The 13,077-nt window shown below is 40.7% G+C and overlaps 1 protein-coding gene across 3 annotated transcripts in view; it reads left to right on the forward strand.

Annotated features, from left to right (window-relative positions):
• NUP107 (nucleoporin 107) overlaps positions 1 to 13,077 on the forward strand; it is a 56,708-nt gene that overhangs the window by 3,658 nt on the left and 39,973 nt on the right. For 2 of the 3 annotated variants that reach the window (XM_024256704.2, XM_054527393.1), the window contains exons 4-8: positions 484 to 599; positions 1,815 to 1,959; positions 7,081 to 7,184; positions 11,021 to 11,148; positions 13,027 to 13,075. In XM_024256704.2, coding sequence (XP_024112472.1) covers positions 484 to 599; positions 1,815 to 1,959; positions 7,081 to 7,184; positions 11,021 to 11,148; positions 13,027 to 13,075 — 542 coding nt within the window. Of the gene's footprint in view, positions 1 to 455; positions 600 to 1,814; positions 1,960 to 7,080; positions 7,185 to 11,020; positions 11,149 to 13,026; positions 13,076 to 13,077 lie in introns of all 3 variants that reach the window. The other variant, XM_024256705.2, reaches the window with a different exon arrangement.

Below are 13,077 nucleotides of genomic sequence, written 5' to 3' on the forward strand. Positions count from 1 at the left end.
CTCCAGCCTGGGCGACACAGCAAAAAAAAAAAGTCCCAGTTCCATTATTTACATACTCTTTTTTTGTTCTGCGACAGAAAAAAAAAAGTATGTGAATAATGGAACTGGGATTCAAACAATGATCTGTTTACTCCAAAGTTTATGCCCACTACAATGCACTGCCTCGGTTTGCCTTATAAAATTAAAATATGAAGAATCCATTGACTGATTAGTGTCTTTAACTGCTCAGTTATGCTATAATGAAAGCATCTGTAATTGCATTAAAATGTTTCCTGTTAGGCTCAGTAGTACCTACAGCTCAAATTTAGAAAAATAAGTTAAATGCTTGTATCATGGAAATGTTAACATTTAAAGTATTTATTTGGTTAGAGTCTAAATAATGGAAAACTGAAAAATTTATTCTTCATTGTTTGTTTGCTTACTTTGTTTTGATAATGAATGCTCACACACTTTAGGTTCTTTCTACCAACCTTTTGTTTATAGTTACCCCAACAAGCCGAAGCTTACTAAGGCAGCCAGATATTTCCTGCATTCTTGGAACAGGAGGGAGGTCGCCCCGACTTACGCAGTCTTCAGGGTTCTTCGGAAATCTCTCCATGGTATGTAGAAAAATAGGGCTAAGAACTCCTTTTGGGTCGAGTGTGGTGGCTCACATCTGTAATCTCAGCACTCCCTGAACTCTTGACCTCAAGTGATTCTCCCACCTTGGCCTCCCAGAGGTCAGGAGTTTGAGACTAGCCTGCCTAGCATGACGAAACCCTGTCTCTACTAACAATAAAAAAATTAGCGGGCAGTGGTGGCTTATACCTGTAATCCCAGCTACTCGGGAGGCTGAGGTGTGAGAATTGCTTGAACCCAGGAGGCAGAGGTTGCAGTGACCTGTGATTGCAAAAGAAAAAAAAAAGAGAAAAAAGAACTTCTCCCTTTTTATAAAAATAGGATATTTGATGTAAAAGCCTTTTAACAAATATTGTGTCAGAATCATCATAACAGTAACTTTAGATTACACGGATTGAAATAATTAGACAGTAAAAAAACTGAAAACCTTACGCATCTGATATCACAGATGGAAACTGTGACACCAGCAACCTTTAGATGCAAGTAAGATGTTTTAATCTGTCAGTTTGCTGACCAGAAGAAATACATGCTGTGGTTGGTTGCTGATGGCTATAAAATCTGATCCCTGTTTTGAAGCATACAAGAGTAGGAATCAGAGGTTAACAGATGAAGAATATCTTAAGGAAGAGATAAAATGTATTAAAGGGGATAAAAGAGAAAATTGGAAAAAGTAGATGAGATACTCTTTAGGAATCACTATGGAACAGTATTGAAAATAGCAAAAGAAATGTTATGTAAGCTGTGATGCAGAATGACTTCACCTAAGTATTAAAAATACACTATAGTAGCCGGGCACGGTGGCTCACATCTGTAATCCCAGCATTTTGGGAGGCTGAGGCAGGTGGATCACATGAGGCCAGGAGTTTGAGACCAGCCTGGCCAACATGGTGAAACCCCATCCCTACTAAAAATACAAAAATTAGCCAGGCGTGGTAGCACATGCCTGTAGTCCCAGCTACTTGGGAGGCTGAAGTGGGAAGATGGCTTGAGCTTGAGAGGCAAAGGTGGCATTGAGCCATGATCATGCCACTGAACTCCAGCCTGGGCAACAGATCCAGACCTTATCTCAAGAAGGGGAAAAAAAAAGACGCATACATACATATAATTTTCAGAAACCTTATTTGTTTTTAAAGTATCCACTCAGTGACAATAACTCTATCACTTTTCTGTATTTTTATTTTTTGTTTTTTTTTAAGGTTACTAATCTGGATGACAGTAACTGGGCAGCTGCATTTTCATCACAGCGTTCCGGGCTCTTCACAAACACAGAGCCCCACAGTATAACAGAAGATGTAACTATCAGTGCTGTTATGTTACGTGAGGATGATCCTGGAGAAGCTGGTAAAATGGCATTGAGCTTTGTGACAAGTAGCTTTTCACTTTACTAAGATGAAGGAAACCATTTCTTCCTGTTTCTGAACGTCATTATGTTTTTCTTTTCTTTCTTTTTTTTTTTCTTGAGAGAGTAGCTTAAACAACAGATTTTTTTTTTTTTTATACTTTAAGTTTTAGGGTACATGTGCACCATGAGATACCATCTCACACCAGTTAGAATGGCAATCATTAAAAAGTTAGGAAACAACAGGTGCTAGAGAGGATGTGGAGAAATAGGAACACTTTTACACTGTTGGTGGGACTGTAAACTAGTTCAACCATTGTGGAAGTCAGTGTGGCGATTCCTCAGGGATCTAGAACTAGAAATACCATTTGACCCAGCCATCCCATTACTGGGTATATACCCAAAGGAGTATGAATCATGCTGCTATAAAGACACATGCACACGTATGTTTATTGCGGCACTTTTCCCAATAGCAAAGACTTGGAACCAACCCAAATGTCCAACAATGATAGACCAGATTAACAAAATGTGGCACATATACACCATGGAATACTGTGCAGCCTTAAACAACAGATTTGTGTGTGTGTGTGTGTGTTTTTCGAGACAAGAATCTCACTCTGTTGCCGGGCATGGTGGCTCATGCCTATAATCCTAGCACTTTGAGAGGCCGAGGAGGGCAGATCACGAGGTCAGGAGTTCAAGACCAGCCTGGCCAACACGGTGAAACCTCGTCTCTACTAAAAATACAAAAATTAGTTGGGTATGGTGGCGCACACTTGTAATCCCAGCTACTTGAGAGGCTGAGGCAGGAGAATCGCTTGAACCCGGGAGGTGGAGTTTGCAGTGAGCTGAGATCGCGCCATCGCACTCCAGCCTGGGCTACAGAGCGAGACTCCGTCTAAAAAAAAATCACTCTGTCACCCAGGCTAAATGCAGTGGCACAATCATGGCTCACTGCAGCCTTAACCTTCCAGGCTTAAGCAATTCTGCAGCCTCAGCCTCCTGAGTAGCTGGGACTGCAGGCGTGTACCACCATGCCCAGCTAATTTTTTTTTTTTTTTTTTTTTTTTTTTGAGATGGAGTCTCGCTTTGTCACCCAGACTGGAGTGGAGTGATGGGATCTTGGTTCACTGCAACCTCCGCCTGCCAGGTTTAAGTGATTCTCCTGGCTCAGTCTCCTGAGTAGCTGGGATTATAGGCATGTGCTACCACACCCAGCTAATTTTTGTATTTTTAGTAGAAATGGGGTTTTGCCATGTTGGCCAGGCTGGTCTCAAACTCCTGACCATGGGCGATCCACCCGCTTTGGCCTTCCATAGTGCTGGGATTACAGGTGTGAGCCACTGCGCCTGGCCGCCAACTGATTTTTTATTTATTAATTTTTTTTTTTAGATGGAGTCTCACTCTGTTGCCCAGACTGGAGTGCAGTGGTGCAATCTCGGCTCACTGCAACCTCTACCTGCTGTATTCAAGTGATTCTCCTGCCTCAGTCTCCCAAGTAGCTGAGATTACAGGTGCCTGCCACCACGCCTGGCTAATTTTTGTATTTTTAGTAGAGAGAGGTTTCACCATATTGGCCAGGCCGATCTCGAATTCCTGACCTCAAGTGATCCGTCCTCATCAGCCTCCCAAAGTGCTGAGATTACAGGCGTAAGCCACCATGCCCAGCCTAATTTTTTATTTCTTTGTAGAGACAGGGTCTACAAAGACCAGCCCAGGCTGGTCTCAAACTTCTGGACACAAGTGATCCTACCACCTCAGCCTCTCAAAGTGCTGGGATTATAGGCAACGACATAAATTTATTTTCTCACAATTCTGGAGGCTAGATGTCTGAGGTAAAGGTCTTGGCAGGGTTGGTTTTCTCTGAAGCCTCTTCTCTTGGCTTACAGATGACTGTCTTCCTCCTGTGTCTTCATGTGGTCTTCTGTCTATAATATATTTTTCCTTAAGCTAATTAGTTGTGGTTATGTCTACGGTATTTGATACAGTATCACTAGAAGGTTGAGAACCTCACCTTCGTTCTCAATCTGAGCAGCATCTTGCCATTTTATCTTTTAATGTAAATAGCAGCCTGTTATGTTATTAGACAAGTCTCATATTGTAATTTTTTCTTATTTGTGCTGTTGAAAGAGCATCTCTTTCTTTAGGTTTAGTTCTTAATCTAACATTGTTGATGTGTTTTGTTTTCTCCTGGACCCTAATACTGTTATTTTTTTTCAGATAGTGTTATGACCACTGTACAAGCATTAACTCATGTAATCCTTATGGTGGTCCATTAAATGGTTACAATAATTATTCCCATTTTAGAGAAAAGGAAACTACTGCTCAAAGTGGTTAAGTAACTTACCTCAAACCACCTGGCTAGGAAGTAGTGGTACCAGGATTTGAAACTAAGCAGTTTAGCTCTAGAGCCCGGCTCTTAACACTTTGGTAACTACTACTTTCTTGTAGTATCTGTCAAAAATAGGTACTCGTATTAAGTGACTCAAAATACTTTCTACTTAGGCCAAGTGCCTGTATTTTCGCAGAGTGGAACATGCCATTTAGTATGTATTATAACTTTCTCCACTACTTTGTAATGGTGTGCTTAAAATATAATTCAGATATTTTTAAATTGGCTCAATTTCTTAAGTAATTGTTTATAAAATAACTAGTATATCTTTGAGATCTTAAAAGACCTTTAGATATCAAAAGTAAAAATAGGTAAATTGGGCTACATCAAAATTTTAAACTTTTGTGCACGAAAGAATACAATCAGCAAAGTGAAAAGGCAACCCACAGAATGAGAGAAAATATTTGCAAATCATATATCTCATTAGGGGTTAATATCCAAAATGTATAAAAACTGCTACAACTCAACAAAAAAATCAACGCAGTTTAAAAATGGGCAAAGAAATAGAATAGACAGAGGCTGGACGCAGTGGCTGATGCCTGTAATCCCAGCAATTTGGGAGGCTGAGGCGGGTGGATCACCTGAGGTTGGGAGTTCGAGACCAGCCTGACCAACATGGAGAAACCCTGTCTCTACTAAAAATACAAAATTAGCCGGGCATGGTGGCAAATGCCTGTAATCGCAGCTACTCGGGAGACTGAGGCAGGAGACTCGCTTGAGCCAGGGAGGCAGAGGTTGCGGTGAGCCGAGATCACGCCATTGCACCTCCAGCCTGGGCAACAAGAGCGAAACTTCGTCTCAAAAAAGAAAGAAAGAAAGAAATAGGGTAGACACTTTTCTAAAGAAGTTTCACAAATGACCGGTAAGCACATGAAAATATACTCAAATGTCACTAATCATTAGGAAAATCCAAATCAGAACTACAATGAGTTACGAGATACTGCCTTACACCCATTAGTGTGGCTACTAAAAAACAAACCAACCAACAACAACAACAACAAAAACCCGGAAAATAACAAGTATTGACAACAATGTGGAGAAATTCAAATCCTTGTGCACTATTGGTTGGAATGTAAAATAGTACAGCTGCTATGGAAAACAGTATGGCAGTTCCTCAAAAAATTAAAAATAGAATTACCATATAATCCAGCGAACCTGCCTCTGGGTATATATCCAAAAGATTGGAGAGCAGAGTCTCAAAGAGATATTTGTATATGCATGTTCATAGCATGATTCATAGTAGCCAAAAGGTAGAAGCAAGCCAAGTACCTGTTGATAGATGAATGGGGGAAACAAAATGTGATCTATACATACAATGGAATATTATTCAGCCAAAAATGAAGGACATTCTGACACATGCTACAACATGGATGAACCTTGAGAACATTATGCTAAGTGAAATAAACCCGTCACAAAAGGGCAATACTTTATGGTTCCACTTACATGAGATATTTAGAATAGTCAACACATGTAGGGACAGAAGGTAGATAGATGGTTGTCAGGGGCTGGGATAAGTGGGGAGTGGGGAGTTAATGTTTATTAAGTACAGAGTTTCCGTATTACAAGATGAAAATAGTTCTGTGGATACATAGTGGTGATGGTAGCACAACAATGTGAATGTACTTACTGACACTGAACTGTATACTTAAAAATGATTAAGCCAGGGATAGTGGCCCATGCCTTTAATCCTACCACTTTGGGATGCTGAGACAGGAGTTAGCAAGACCCTGTCTCTACAGACTAATAAAAAATTAGATGGGCATGGTGGCTGGTATATACCTATAGTCCCAGCTACTGGGGAGGCTGAGGTGGGAGGATCACTTGAACCTAGGAGTTTGAGGCTATAGTGAGCCATGATTGCACCACTGTACTCCAGCCTAGGTGACAGAGCAAGATCCCCCTCTCTTAAAAAAAAAAGAAAAATGATTAAGATAAATTTTATATTATATGTATCTTGCCAATTAAAAAAAATTTTAAGGCTGGGTGCGGTGGCTCACGCCTGTAATCCCAGCACTTTGGAAAGCCAAGATGGGCGGATCACGAGGTCAGGAAATCAAGACCATCCTGGCTAACACAGTGAAACCTCGTCTCTACTAAAAATACAAGTTGGCTGGGCATGGTGGCACGCGCCTGTAGTCCCAGTTACTTGGGAGGCTGAGGCAGGAGAACTGCTTGAACCTGGGAGGTGGAGGTTGCAGTGAGCTGAGATTGCGCCACTGCACTCCAGCCTGGGTGACAGAGCGAGACTCTGTCTCAAAAAAAAAAAAAAAAATTTTTTTTTTTTTAATATAGCGGTGAATTTATAAAAGACTTGTAGCCATTTAAATTTTCAAACAGGCTGGGTGCAGTGGCTCATGCCTGTAATGCCAGCACTTTGGGAGGCTGAGGCGGGCAGATCACCTGAGGTCAGGAGTTTGAGACCAGCCTGGCCGATATGGTGAAACCCCATCTCTACTAAAAATACAAAAATTAGCTGGGCATGGTGGTGCATACCTGTAATCCCACCTAGTTGGGAGGCTGAGGCAGGAGGATCACTTGAACCTGGGAGGTGGAGGTTGCAGTGAGCTGAGACCATGCCATTGCACTCCACCCTGGACAACAAGAGTGAAACTCCATCTCAAAAAATAAATAAACAAATAAAATAAATACATTTTCAAACAAACAGAATTACCTAGAAGTATGTCACTGAACTTTTCTTTATTCCTTTTTTTTTTTTTTTGATGTGTTCTAGCATCCATGAGTATGTTTTCTGATTTCCTGCAGTCTTTTCTGAAGCACTCTTTGAGTACAGTTTTTGATCTTGTGGAAGAGTATGAAAACATCTGTGGTAGTCAGGTAAGCTAATTTCACTCCGTTGTTAGTCAAACTTCAGTATTTTTAGTTTTTATAAACAGCATTAACCTAATTTTCATAGTGTTTAGGGGAGATGTCTTAGGGGAACAGTGGCAGGAATGGAGGGAAAGTCAACTAGAGCATCCCTGCATTTTACATATTGAGGGCCCATATAAAATTTCTTTGGGAGAAAAAAGGATTCTGCTGCTTTGTAAAAGGAAAATCCAGCCAGATGCAATGGCTCACACCTGTAATCCCAACGCTTTGGGAGGCCAAAGCAGAAGGATCACTTGAACCCAGCAGTTCAAGACCAGCCTGGGCAACATGGGAAGGCCTTGTCTCTACAAGAAATACATTTGCCAAGCGTGGTGCTATGCACCTGTGGTTCTAGCTACTTGGGAGGCTCAGGTGGGAGGATTGCATGAGCCGCAGAGTTTGAGGCTACAGTGAGCCATGATCACACCACTGCACTCCAGCCAGGGTGACAGAGTAGACCCTGTCTCAATGAAAATCTAAAATATACGAGGAATATTTAGAACTCAACAATAAGAAGTGGGGGTGGGGGGAGGGAGAGCATCAGGAAGAATGGCTAATGTATGCTGGGTTTAGTACCTAGTGGATGGGTTGACAGGTACAGCAAACCACCATGACACACGTTTATGTGTGTAACAAACCTGCACATCCTGCACATTTATCCTGGAACTTAAACAAAATAAACCTCAACAATGAGAAAATGAACAATCTAGTTAAAAAATGAACAAAACTTGGGAACAGGCACCTCACCAAAGAAGATATACAGATGGCACATAAGCATATGAAAAATGCTTTGGCCAGACGCAGTGACTCATGCCTGTAATCCTAGCACTTTGGGAGGCCAAGGTGGGCGGATCACTGCAGGTCAGGAGTTCGAGACCAGCCTGGCCAACATTGTGAAACCCTGTCTCTACTAAAATACAAAATTAGCCAGGTGTGGTGGCGGGCACCTGTAATCCCAGCTACTCAGGAGCCTGAGGCAGGAGAATCGCTTGAACCTGGGAGGCGGAATTTGTAGTGAACCAAGATTGAGCCACTGCACTCCAGCCCGGGTGATAGAGTGAGACTCTGTCTCAAAAAAAAAAAAAAGAAAAGATGCTTCACATCATATGTCATTAGAGAATTGCAAATTAAAATAATGAGATACTACAACATACCTATTAGAATGATGAAGATCCAGGCCAGTGCTGTGGCTCCTGCCAGTAATCCCAACACTTTGGGAGGCTGAGGCAGGAGGATCACTTGAGGCTAGGAGTTCAAGACCAGCCTGGGCAGCGTAGCAAAACCCCATCTCTGCGAAAACAAACAAAAAAAGAAATAGAATGATGAAGATCCAAAAGACACCAACAAATGCTGGAGAGGATGTGGAGCAACAGGAACTATCATTCATTGCCGGTGGAAATGCAAACAACTATAGCTACTTTGGAAGACAGTCTGCAGTTTCATACAAAACTTAAACATACTATTGTCATATGATCCAGCAAAGTCATTCCTTGATATTTACCCAGGTGAGTTGAAAACTGTGTGTACACAAAAACCTACACAGACGTTTATTACAGTTTTATTCATAACAACTTGAAAGCAACCAAGATATCCTTCAGTGGGCAAATGAATAAACTGGTACATCTGAGCAGTGAAACATTATTCAGTGCTGAAAGGAAACTGGCTATCAAGCCATGAAAAAACATGGAGGAACCTTAAATGCATATTGCTAAGTGAAAGAAGCCAATTTGAAAAGGCTACATATTATATGATTACAACTATATGACATTCTGGAAAAGGCAAAACTTGGAAACAGTGACAAGATCATCGGTTGCCAGGAGTTAGTTGGGAGGGAGCAATGAATAGGTAGAACACAGGATTTTTAAGGCAGTGAAACTACTCTTTATGCTATAATGGGGGACACATGTCAGTATACATTTGTCATAATTCATGGAATGTACACCACCAAGAATGAATCCTAATGTAAACTATGGACTTTGGGGGATAATGATGTGTCAATATATGTTCCTCAGTTGTAACAGATATACCATTCTAGTATTAGATACTGATGGTGAGGGAGGCTGGGATTGTGTCGGGGAAGAGATATTTGGGTATTCTGCTTTCTGCCCCATTTTGCTGTGAATTTAAAGCTAGGCCAGGCACAGTGGCTCACACCTGTAATCTCAGCACTTTGGGAGGCCGAGACAGGTAGATTACCTTAGGTCAGGAGTTCAACACCAGCCTGGCCAATATGATGAAACCTCATCTGTACTAAAAATACAAAAAAATTAGTCGAGTGTGGTGGTGGGCACCTGTAATCCCAGCTACTCAGGAGGCTGAGGTGGGAGAATCGCTTGAACCCAGGAGGCGGAGGTTGCAGCGAGCTGAGATTCTGCCACTGTACTCCAGCCTAGGCAACAGAGTGAAACTCCTCTGTCTCAAAACAAAACAAAACAAAATAAAATAATAAAATAAAATAAAATCTACACTAAAGAAGTCTATTTTTAGAAAGAGGAAAAGACTTCAAGAAAATACTGCATTCAGTAATAATTGAAATAATAGTAATAGACAACTTTTTATCATTTATTGTTTCAATTATTGACCTCTGAATTGTTCTATTATAAATGCAGTAGCTTCATTAAATAACACTTACTGAATCACTGGAGTCAGGATTCCAACTGAGAATGTAATGAATGAAGTACAGATAACACTTTTATGAAGTACTAGTCTTAAGACAGTAGTAACATTACTTTGTGAATGCTTATTAAGGGGTGGGAAAACCCATTGTGGTGTTCTGAATGAGAGCAATCTTGTTCCTTAATTCATCTTGACAAGATAATGAGGTACTGTTAGTAACCTTTGAGAAAGATTTTCTTTACCCTGGGTCGTTAAACCTCCTGATAAACAATTGTGTGTATGTTTCTAGGGGGACCATTTATGCCTTTTATTAGATTTTCACATGTGCCTCAGTCCTGAAAAGGTTTTTTTGTTTTTGTTTTTGTTTTTTTCTCCCCAGACAGAGTCTCACTCTGTCGCCCTGGCTGGAGTACAGTGGCAGGATCCCTGCTCACTGCAACCTCTGCCTCCTGGGTTCAAGTGATTCTCCTGCCTTAGCCTCCTGAGTAGCTGGGATTACAGGCACACACCACCATGCCTGGCTAATTTTTTATATTTTTAGTAGAGATGGGGTTTCACCATGTTGGCCGGGCTGGTCTCAAACTCCTGACCTCAAGCAATCCACCTGCCTTGGCCTCCCAAAGTGCTGGGATTACAAGCGTGAGTCACTGCGCCCAGCCTCTGAAAAGGTTTAAGACCACTATTTTGGAATGAGGAAGGACTTTGGTGATGTTTTGTTTAGAAATGATAATGTTTTTGGTGCCAATCTTAGGAAAATATCTTTCTTAATTAGTTACCTGATATAAATTTTTCAAACATAATTTTAAGATAACTTTTTAAATTTTAATTGCTAAAATGTTGGCTTATGTTATGATTTTTCCAGGTATAGGTTTGATTTCACTTATCCTCTGGGTAGATATACAGGGAGAAAAAAATATATCCATCACTGCCACTGTTGGATCTGAAATCAAGAGTATGTTAGACTTATATATATACTCAGATAAACACACCTTGTTCCAAATTAGATCCATTTCTAGTGGGAACATTACATTACATTACATTTAATTTAAAAAGACAAAATAGAGGAGGCAATTTTATAATATATACTTATTAAATACAATTATTTTAGCACTCTGTTCAAATACAAACTTAACAGTGACTCAAAATTGTAGAAAATTAACCTCTTTACATCTGTGTTTTTTATTCAGGTGAATATACTGAGTAAAATAGTGAGTCGAGCAACACCTGGACTTCAAAAATTTTCAAAAACAGCCAGTATGCTCTGGCTTCTTCAACAGGAGATGGTCACGTGGAGGCTGCTGGCTTCTTTGTATAGGTAATGGTGTCTAGAATTCATAAGTGAAATAAACACAAGGTAATAAACCAACAGGCAAATTAATTTAAAAGTTAGGGTAGGTCGTGCTTGGAAATAGGTTTTGCTATTTTTGATGCTTATCATTTCGAATACCTTAGTTGTCAAGAGTGAGTCAAGAGGGAAGAGGAAGATATCAGATCATAAAGCTGGTAGTTACCAAAATTGGATGTGTGTAAAGACTTAAGGAAAGTACTAAAAATAGTGCAATACTTAGGCTAAATTAAGAAAAGAGCTGAAAGTTAGACTTCATGTAATATGGAAGTTTGAAAGAAGTTAACCAAATTTTCCAGAAGGCAAAGATTATACCACGTACATATCCTTGAATCTAGGAATTTTATGCCTAGAAATTTAACCTAAGAAAATAATGAGAAATATATACAACCACATATGAATAAAACTTTTAAATCTCAAAAAATTAAAAACTACTACTAAGGAATTGGTTAAATGAATTACAGCAGCTCTGTTAGAACCAGAATACTTGCAGCCATTTTAAATTAGCACTTGTAGGCTGGGCGCAGTGGCTCATGCCTGCAATCCCAGCACTTTGGGAGGCCAAGGTGGGTGGATCACTTGAGGTCAGGACTTCAAAACCAGCCTAGCCAACATAGTAGAACGCTGTCTCTACTAAAAATACAAAAATTAGCCAGGCGTGGTGGTGGGCACCTATAATCCCAGCTACTTGGGAGGCTGAGGCAGGAGAATCACTTGAACCTCGGAGGCAGAGGTTGCGAGCCGAGATTGTGCTACTGCACTCCAGCCTGGGTGACAGAGTGAGACTCCATCTCAAAAAAAATAATAATGTAAATAAATAAATAAATTACCATTTGTGTATATTCATTGACATGGAAACATATTCATGACATATTGTTATATGAAAACTGGATTTCATATTAATATATAAATGATGTCCCCTTTGCCATTTGTTTTGTTTTTGAAAAAGAGTCTCACTCTGTTGCTCAGGTTGAGTGCAGTGGCACAACCTTGGCTCACTGCAACCTCCGCCTCTGAGGTTCAAGCGATTCTCCTGCCTCAGCCTCCTGAGTAGCTGGTATTACAGATGCTGGCCACCATGCCTAGCTAATTTTTGTATTTTTATTTTATTTTTATTTTTGAGATGGAGTCTCGCTCTGTTGCACAGGCTGGAATGCAGTGGTGTGACTTTGGCTCACTGCAACCTCCACCTCCCAGGTTTAAGCAATTCTCCTGTCTCAGACTCCCGAGTAGCTGGGATTACAGGCGCATGCCAACACGCTCGGCTAATTTTTATATTTTTAGTAGAGACAGGGTTTTGCCATGTTGGCCATGCTGGTCTCAAACTCCTGACCTCAGGTGATCCACCCACCTCGGCCTCCCAAAGTGCTGGGATTATAGGCGTGAGCCACCGTACCTGGCCTAATTTTTATGTTTTTAGTAGAGACAGGGTTTCACTATGTTGGCCAGGCTGGTCTCGAACACCCGACCTCAGGTGATCCACCCACCTCAGCCTCCCAAAGTGCTGAGATTACAAGCGTGACCCACCGTGCCCTGCCTAATTTTTTAATTTTTAGTAGAGACGGGGTTTCACTCTGTTGTTGGCCAGGCTGGTCTTAAACTCCTGACCTCAAGTGATCTGCCTGTCTCAGCCTCCCAAAGTGCTGGGATTACAGGTATGAGCCAGTGTGCCCGGCCTGTTGTCCCATTTTTGTTTACAAAAATACAGATATACATATTTGAAAAAATAAATAATAAAAAATTTTTAAAAAGAAGTTAGCCAAATTTTCCTTCTCTCAGATGCTCAGTGGTGAGTTCATTATATTCGTGTGAAATAAGGCTTTTTTATGTTGTCTTATTTTTCCCCAGAGACAGAATACAGTCTGTATTAGAAGAGGAAAGTGTATTTGCAGTTACTGT

Source organism: Pongo abelii, chromosome 10 (genome assembly GCF_028885655.2).
Source record: "Pongo abelii isolate AG06213 chromosome 10, NHGRI_mPonAbe1-v2.0_pri, whole genome shotgun sequence".
NCBI classification, from domain to species: Eukaryota; Metazoa; Chordata; class Mammalia; order Primates; family Hominidae; genus Pongo; species Pongo abelii.